Here is an 8,953-nt window from a genome sequence, read left to right as displayed (position 1 = left end):
GGGGGGGGGGGGGGGGGCAATTAAATGCTAATTTAGGTGTTGTTTGCTACCAGTGATACATATGCTGTTTGCCCAACTATGCACATCCACTCGCAATAGTAAATTAAGCATTTCCTGTGACAGCGGAGAATATATACCTCTATGTTAATATACTAAGAGAAAAACATAAGTTTTAAAATTAAAGTTTCCAAATATAGAAATATGTCATTCTTTTTTGGAATAAGACTAAAAAGGAAAGAATGTCATATAAAATACTAGAACACAGAGTATTAACCCATTTTCTTAGACTAAATATTTTTTCCCCTACATACAAACATATTCATCCATGTGTGTTGTTAACGATAATAAAATTGCTTTACCAACTATATATTCTTATTGTTTAGTAGAGAACTTTCTAAGACAACCCATGGCTGCTGAACATGCCTTAGCGCCTCGGTGTATACACTGAAATGTCACCTAAGAGAAGCACAACGCCAGTTTGCACTGCAACTAGATTTAGAGCTTAAGCGAATTTCAAGCACACCTTTAACAACACTGATGTCAAGGCATTAATAGAAGAGAAAGCTGGCATTTACTAGAGCAAGTATTGTCATGGTATATGTCATTGCATTAACGGTGTTCTGAGCTTGACATAACTCACAGTAAGGGTGTAGTCACTCTCAGTTGATGAGACTAAATCTATAATATTTTGTAAAAGAGACTTACAGGAGCTTTGCGTTTTTCATCCAAAGAGCCCTCCTAAGGCGCTTTGACTGTTTCCTGAAATGAAATGCACTGTCTTGCATCGTTGCTGTTTTGTCAACAAGGAGCTCAATCCGATCCCCTCTTTCAAGTATTTTCTCAATATTATCAACCATGATGGTGCGTATCTGGATGTACATTTAAGTAGTTTATTTTACTTTTAGAATAGTTGCACTACATGAAAGGAAGGGCTGGGGGAAGAGAAGGGGGATGTGGGAAGGAGGAGGCAGCAGTGGCATATCACGATGTAAATACACTATAAAATTCTTCAGCCAAAAGGGGAACAGAACACATGTAAATGACGCAATACAACCATAATCATATACTAACTAATGCTATAAGGTGTAATATTTCTTTCCTTTTTCTACAGAAACTTCTGTTGTTAGATAAACTGTCGCATTTTTTAGTTAATACAGCAAAAATCAAGTGGTCATAAATGGTATGCAGTTCACAATAGTAGGTGATTGTTTGGCTTAGCATGAGACATTAGGATCACTAATTGCTTCTTGACTTTTATGAAATGGAGCTACAAGATCATAACTTGAACCGAAGGCATTCAGACATCAAAGTAACTAGACAAGGAAAGGAGTAGTTATTTTGGCATGACTGAGCATTGAAAAATCATCACTAATGATTGAGAGTTTAACACTTCAATCATTTCTAAAAAAGAAGAGAGTTTAGCACTTCAAAAAATATGTTAACTCATTTAAGTGCCCATGAATATGAATCTTTGATAATCCAAAAAAAAGTTGGATATCTGGACAGTTAATGCATGCATTCATTGGCACAAAACCTAAAGCACAAATAAGAACAAATGAAGCTGACACACAGAACCCTTAAACTTCACTACACTCTGGTGCAGGTAAACAGAAAAGATACTTGCCTCACCAACTTCTCCTCTGACACGATTTAGTGTATCTGCACTTGGATTACTTGAAAAGAACTCCATTTGCTGATGTAAGACCCTTGAGAATTCATCATTCATGGCATAGGCAGGAGCATAAGAAGCCACCTTGCCGTAGTTCTTCATGAACCTCATCTGAATATCCTCCAGGTATGAGAAAGGAATCCTCCCTAAGTAAAGCATGTACCATTAGTAACAGACAGTGAAGGATGACTCATATGACTAACATAATTTTCAATTAGCAAAAGATCCAGACAATATCAATTCATAAATTCTTCAATGCCAACATATTTCTGTCTTGAAGTGTTAAAAGATAGCACTAGGAAAGTAAGAAGGTCATTGTGAAATTTGCAAAATAGAAATAGGATGATCAAGTGTGCATTTTGGCCCAATCAGAATATGAGAAGTCGACTAATTAGCTTCTATTTGGCATTGACGCCATAAAACTTGGTCTTTTCTGACATCCAACTACCAAGAGCACCAAAACCAAACACTCACAAAAGCATTGAAAACCTAAACCTATCTCCATTATGTTATTTTTCTTTTTATGATGGTCGTATCAGGGCTAGTTTGCGCACACCTCGACTATTCCAAGAAATCACCTAGTGTTTTTTGCCTCTGCTAGGATTTAATCCCAAGACCTCATGGTTCACCTCTCATTTCATTGACCATTAGGTCACACCCTTGGGTGCCTATCTCCATTCCGTTATTCATAGTTCAATTCTTCCGAGCTGATGTTTAAAGGTAAAAGACCGAACGGGAGAACAAGTTTTATTGTGTTCTTAGCTCTATAGTTCAGATTAACTTTACAATTGGAGTAGTAAATTGATCAAAACGGAAGCTTTAAGAAAAATTTAGAAAAGAGAGGGAATTTTATACTGACTTCCGAAGGTGTCGTTGGCCATACAAAGGAAGCTGAGTCCGTCAGATCGGAGTATGTGGAAGATGTATCGATCTTGAGAGAAACAAAGCCTCGATTCCGTTTCACCTGGAAGCTTCTCCAATATTCTTCGCGCCACCGCCCCTGAGTTCCCTGTCACCGCACTGAACTCCGCCAGCACCGTTGTGCCTCTCGCCACAACCGCATACAGTATCGCCATTTTTCTATCTCTTTCTCTGCTTCAAATGGAGCTGTTGAGTTGACTACAGTAAAAATTGGGGATACGTATCGAATTAGAGAAATATTCCAAGGAGTTCTGCGGTAATGAAGAATCGGGACTGATTGGGCTATACCGGAAAGTCTACGGAGGTTTTGGTGTCGGGTCACAAGATTTCACGGAAATCAGAACTACCTGTCCTCTTATTTTCTATCTATACACTTTACACCCCTTGAGTTTGTTAGTTATCACATTGACCTCTTCCTCTTCCCCTTCCCCTTTACTAAACATTGGACTTCCACCTTCTTCAGCTAAGCACCTCACTACGGATAAAAAATACAAGTATTCGTATGTATTATTTACTAAAAAATAAGTTAGATAATCAATTTTTTAGAATTGAGTCAAATATAGATATTATTCATATTATCTGCTTTAAAAATGAATAAATTATCGGTAAAAGTGGATAAAATCCTCAACCAATTAAACTCATCTAGCATTAAGGAGGACGAGCGAATGCCATTCTTTCCGACTTGTATATAATTTGTTTTTAAGTTTTGCTATGAGAACTTAGTGAAAATCAACTACTAATATTTTATTTTGTTTAAAGTTCAGTTGCAAAAGTGATACTCCTTTCTTTCCAATTTATGTGACACTCTCAGTCCCAATAAAAAATGATATTTTTTTTAATTAGTAGTAACAATTTAACTTCAAAACACTCATTTTATCCTTAACAAAATAATTTATAGCCATGAAATATCTATAGCTCATTTTAAATCACATTTCAAAAGTTTACTTTTATTTCATAAACCCGCACTCTATGAAACACCGTCATATATTCACTTGTATTTCCCAACTGTAGTTAGGAACATAATACATGCTGATATAAGACTCAGGAAAATCTAGTTCTTTCTGTCTATAAATGATACGTATTGAATGAGGTGAGACACTATCTTTGAGTAACTACAGATTTTTGACTAACATAATACATGCTGACTTAAGCATGGAATTGACTTAAGCTGGAGATGGCAGGAAAGTATCAAATTGAAGCTAAACAAGGTCGCATCATTATTTTTTATGGATAATATGACGAAAAAATATACTATATAGCCGCTTTCAAAATAATACCCGAATATATATATATATATATATATATATATATATATATATATATATATATATATATATAGTTCTCAAAATGATACCCGAAAATATATATATTTTCTGTATATTTTTTATGGATACATTCTGTATGTTATATACAAAAATTATCTAAATTTTATACACCTTTTCAGCTACCAAATATAAATAGTTTCTGACGCGCGCTAAAAGTGATAATACCCTAATGTGAATACCTGAAAACAGTCTCTCTACCTTTTTAAGGTTGGAGGAAGGCTGCATACACACTAGCCTTCCCAGACTCCACTTGTAAAATTACACTGAGTTTGTTGTTGTAATTAATATGGATAATCATATTATTCGTTGTTCAACTTACTTATTTATCCGTATCAAATTTGAGCAGATCATATATTTTATTCATTTTTATCTAATTTATTTTCGACTACGCACTCCTGATTGCTACTCCTGTTGGTATCCGCATTAGGTCCAGACTAATTGAAATTTGAGTATTGTAGCTCCCTGGAAAAAAAAGTTTCGAAATGTTATAAGGCAATTAAGAGGTCCAACGTGTGCCAATTATATTAATTTATATGCGTGTGTCAATTAATAATGAACACGATAACAAGTGTACAAGGTATATTTGAAGTGATATAGGGCCTAAGGAGAGCCCTTGGGACAAGTCAGAGTTGGAAATTACATGATAGACTAAAGTTTCAAATAAGCACGCATAAGACCTAATTTTAGACGATAATATCTAGATATATATAAGGATTTATGTGATGAACAACCTATCAAATGAAAGCTCTTCGAGTCTAGTTTTCTTACGCTTCAGACTGTTCCTCATTTGGACATTCCTAGAAGAAGTTATGATCAAATCACAAAAGGCTGGCAGTAAAGTACTGCTATAGCGTCCGGGTCCGTATCCGGGCTTGGAGGAGGAGTGAACTGGGGATACGAAGCTCCCGGGCAGTGTCCGAAATCCAGAAATTTGGGCCTATAACTACAAGGTCGGGGAGAGAGACTATTTTGAGCTTTTGGGGTTAGCGTTCTTGAGGTCAAGAGGCAATTTTAAGCTCAAATCAAGTCCAACCAACTAAGGTAAGTTGTTAATGATATTTTGGGTTGATTCTTACTCAGTATACATGAGTTCTAATATCATTCTTACAAACAAATACTAGAATTCTTCATCAAATATTCAGGAACACAAAAATCATCAAAGTTGTGATTTTTCAAGATTGGTCTATAATACGTAATTCTAATGCTTCAAACTCGTTTATTATGAGTAATTAGAAGTATTAGTAGCATTTGTTACAAGTATTAATGGTTGAAAGATTGGATTATAAAACTCTAGTTCATGGCATGAATAATACTTTTGAGAAAATGAGAGAGAATGAATAGTATTCTTGGAAATGAAATTGTACGATGAACCTATGGAGTTATTTGTTAGCAGAAGTTGGAAGTGATCAACTAACTAATCACCCGAATTGTATGTGTTTGCAATTGTTGATTAAGGGAGATGATGAATAATAACTTGGTGGCATTGGACAATTGATGTAGTATCATTAACAATTTCAAATGAGTATTAAATTATAAGAATGAAGTTAAATATGCTAGCATGTGAATCTATTGAGCGATTTGAGTTGTTGTAGGTTGTAGCCGACTTATGAGCCATAAATGGATATTGATCAATATTTTAGGTTATATTTTGATGTAATTAGAATATTTAATTGTAGATATCGACTTGTTGGTGATGTTTGAGCATTTTAATCAACAATGGAACAATGGAAGATAATTGAAAGCTTGTGAATGTTAATAAAGCGAAAGCGAGGTAAGTTTATTAAAACTTACTCTTCTTGAGGGATTTCTCTAAAAGCATGTTTCGAATTAATGCTTAATGTAACGACCCGATCGGTCGTTTTCTTTCTAGAACCCCGTTCCCCTAAATATGACTCCCCATAGGTACTTTTACTATTTTATGACTTTCGGGGATGGTTAGTTTGAGATTTGGAAGAGTTTGGGTTGAAATCGGAACATTTGGTTCCTTAAGGTTGGCTAAAAAGACTAAGTTTGACTTCGGTCAACATTTTGAACAAACGACTTTGGAATCAGGATTTGATGGTTTCAATAGGTTTGTATGATGATGTCAGACTTGAGCGTATGTTCGGCTCGGGTTTTGGATGACCCGGGAGCGTTTCGGCGCCTAATAGTGAAAGTTGGTTCTTTGAAGGTTTTGAAGTTCTTGAAATTTGGTGTAGAGTAGGTTTTGGTGATATCCAGGTCCAAATGGGATTCCGAGACGGGAATAGTTTCGTAATGTCATTTAAGACTTGCACGCAAAATTTGGTGTCATTCTGAGTAGTTTAAGTACATTTCAGCGCGTTGGGAGTAAATTGAAGAACTTAAAGTTCATATTTTTGATTCAATTGGTTTAGGGTGTGATTCTTAGTTTTGATGTTGTTTTGGGCGTTCCGAGAGTTTGAGTGAGTCCGTTTTATTATTGCAAACTTGTTGGTGTGTTCAGGCGGGGCCTCGGCGGCCCAGGTGTTAATCGGACAAGGCTCAGACCAAGTTGGAACTTGGGAGCAAGAGCTGAAGCTCCTAGCTGCTGGTGTAATCGCACCTGCGCTTGGCCAGCTGCAAGTGCGAGCTTGCAGGTGCAAGCCACGAGCCGCAAAAGCGGACAAGACAAGGCTACCCAGGATCCACAGGAGCGAGGGATTTAGCGCACCTGCGAACGCGCAGGTGCGATGGCTGTGACCGCAGAAGCGGCAGTGCCCGCAGGCGCGGGAGAAACGATCATAGCAGCGGTTGTGCAGGAGCGGCCCCAGCTCCGCAGGTGCGAATATTGGCCAGTTGGGGGAGGACCACACCTGTTTTCTCCGTAGAAGCGAAACCGCAGATGCGGCAGTGGCTTCGCAGGAGCGGGAAAATGCTGGGCAGTGAGGTTATTTTAAATCGGGACTTAGTCACTTTTGACTCATTTATTCCATTGTTGGGCGATTCTTGGAGATCTTAGAGAGGGGATTTCATCTAACACTTTGAGGTAAGTAATTTCTACCAATTTTGGGTTAAATATATAGTTTATGGGTAGATTATAACATGTAAATTAGTGGAAATCATGAGTTTAGGTGAAAACCTAGGGTTTTGATAAAAATAGGATTTAACCATGAAATTTGTTATGGAACTTAGTAAAAATCATATATTTGAGTTCATGAGGTTATGGGTAACAACTTTCTTCGAAAATTTTCGGAATCCTGGCACGTGGGCCCGGGGGTAAATTTTTGGGATTCTTCAAATAGGATTGGGAAATCACTTTGACAGTAAGGATACGAACTTTTGACCATGTATTGACTATTTTATATAACATTTGACTAGTTTCGAGTTGTCTGGCACCGAATTGAGGGTTTGAGCACAATCTTGGACCGGAAACTAGGCTTTGTGACGAGGTAAGTCTCTTTTCTAACCTTGTAAGAGGGAATTAACCCCATAGGTGAACTTAATTAATATGTGCTTTTATTGTGGGGGATATGTACGCACGAGGTGACGAGAGTCCGTGCGTAGCTACTATTTATGCTTATGTCCGGTTAGTTTTAGGATTACGCCATGCTTTGTTGACACCATTATTTGGTTATGCTTATTTATTGCCTTGATTAGAGTCGAGGTTGAGGATTTAAAGATTTATAAAAATTACTAGTTGAATTTCTTGTTTGGAAAGAATTGAGGGATATTATGATAACTTGAGAAATCTATGTTCAACTGCGTCGCAAGTATATTCTGCGACCGGGGTAAATTTCCACTACTCTCATGGGAGCGGGCCATTTGCTTCGGCAGATTAATAGATGCATATATGGTTCGTGCCGTTCGACCCTCGGTAGTGCACACGGTATATTTTTATGTATATTTGGATCGGGCCGTACGTCCTCGGTATGATTCATGCGTAATAATACTGGAACCCTTATTATATTTGATATTGTTTTCATTGGCTTGGGAGGTTAAATGGTTAAATGAGGAAAATGATTTGGTACTTACTAATGGTGAAAGAATTATTTATTTATTTCTTACTCCGAGTTCTATTGTCATTTATATATATCATTTTTAATTGAAATTTCATATATTATATTATTGGCCCATAGTAAGTGCCGAAGTCGACCCCTCGTCACTACTTCTTCAAGGTTAGACTAAATACTTACTGGGTACATGTTGTTTATGTACTCACTCTACACTTCTGCACTAAATGTGTAGGATCTGAGGCAGGTGCATCTGGATATCAGTCCGGCGCGCATCCTTGACTACTCCGAGACTTTGCGGTGAGCTGCCTTCTGAGCCCGTTCTGCAGCAGCCGAAGTATTTCTTTTGCTTGTATTTCCTGTCTATTTCATGTCAGACAGTAGTGTAGTATTCTTTTGTATATTCTACTAGTATCTCATACACTTGTGACACAAGGTCTTGGCACACATTAGTAGACTTGTGATTTTGGTTTATTTCTATGGTCATGATTGCACTCAGTTGCTTTCGTTTTATCTATTTTAAATCTACTATTTCTTAAATCTATTAAATTAAGGAAGGCTTAATTACTTGGAAATCTATTAAAAAGGTTCACTATTGGCTTGCCTAGCGACGACGCTGGGCGCCATCACGGCCTATAATGGAATTGGGTCGTGACAACATGGTAATAGAGCACTAGGTTCACGTAGGTCTCATAAGTTATGAGCATGCCTAATAGAGTCTTGCGGATCGCTACGGAGACGTCTGTACTTATCTTTGAGAGGCTATAGGGTGTTAAGGAACTACTCTTTCTTTATCTCCTATCGTGCAGTTGATGTTATACTAAGTGTATTTCTCTTATTCTCTCACAGATGGTAAGAACGCGTACGATGGACGTTTCAGACCCGGGAGGAGCTGCTCCCTCTATTGCTAGAGGCCGTGGCAGAGGATGGGGGAGGGCACCAACCCGAGATAGGGGACGAGGACATCCCAGAGTTGCCCCAGCTGTACCACCAGCGGATCCAGTAGAGGATCCTGTTATCGAGGAGTAGGGCGAGATGCCTACAGCAGAGCCAGCCCCGGTAGATTTCATGTCAGCACCGGGCTTCTA

General features: G+C 37.8%; 1 protein-coding gene across 2 annotated transcripts in view; it reads right to left on the bottom strand.

The window, feature by feature from the left end:
- Nucleotides 1-2,990, bottom strand: part of LOC109238218 (vesicle-associated membrane protein 714) — a 3,835-nt gene extending 845 nt beyond the window's left edge. Inside the window, exons 1-4 of one of the 2 annotated variants that reach the window (XM_019404641.1) lie at nucleotides 2,529-2,990; nucleotides 1,625-1,815; nucleotides 706-869; nucleotides 51-114 (exon numbers count right to left, since the gene is read on the bottom strand). In XM_019404641.1, the coding sequence (XP_019260186.1) occupies nucleotides 51-114; nucleotides 706-869; nucleotides 1,625-1,815; nucleotides 2,529-2,745 (636 nt within the window). In that variant the 5' untranslated portion in view covers nucleotides 2,746-2,990. The remainder of the gene's footprint in view (nucleotides 1-50; nucleotides 115-705; nucleotides 870-1,624; nucleotides 1,816-2,528) is intronic. The other variant, XM_019404642.1, reaches the window with a different exon arrangement.
- Nucleotides 2,991-8,953: the final 5,963 nt, after the last annotated feature.

The sequence above is a fragment of the Nicotiana attenuata genome, unplaced genomic scaffold (assembly GCF_001879085.1).
Source record: "Nicotiana attenuata strain UT unplaced genomic scaffold, NIATTr2, whole genome shotgun sequence".
Taxonomy (NCBI): Eukaryota; Viridiplantae; Streptophyta; class Magnoliopsida; order Solanales; family Solanaceae; genus Nicotiana; species Nicotiana attenuata.
Note: the sequence above shows the minus strand (reverse complement) of the source record. Positions and strands in the feature narration are given on the sequence as shown.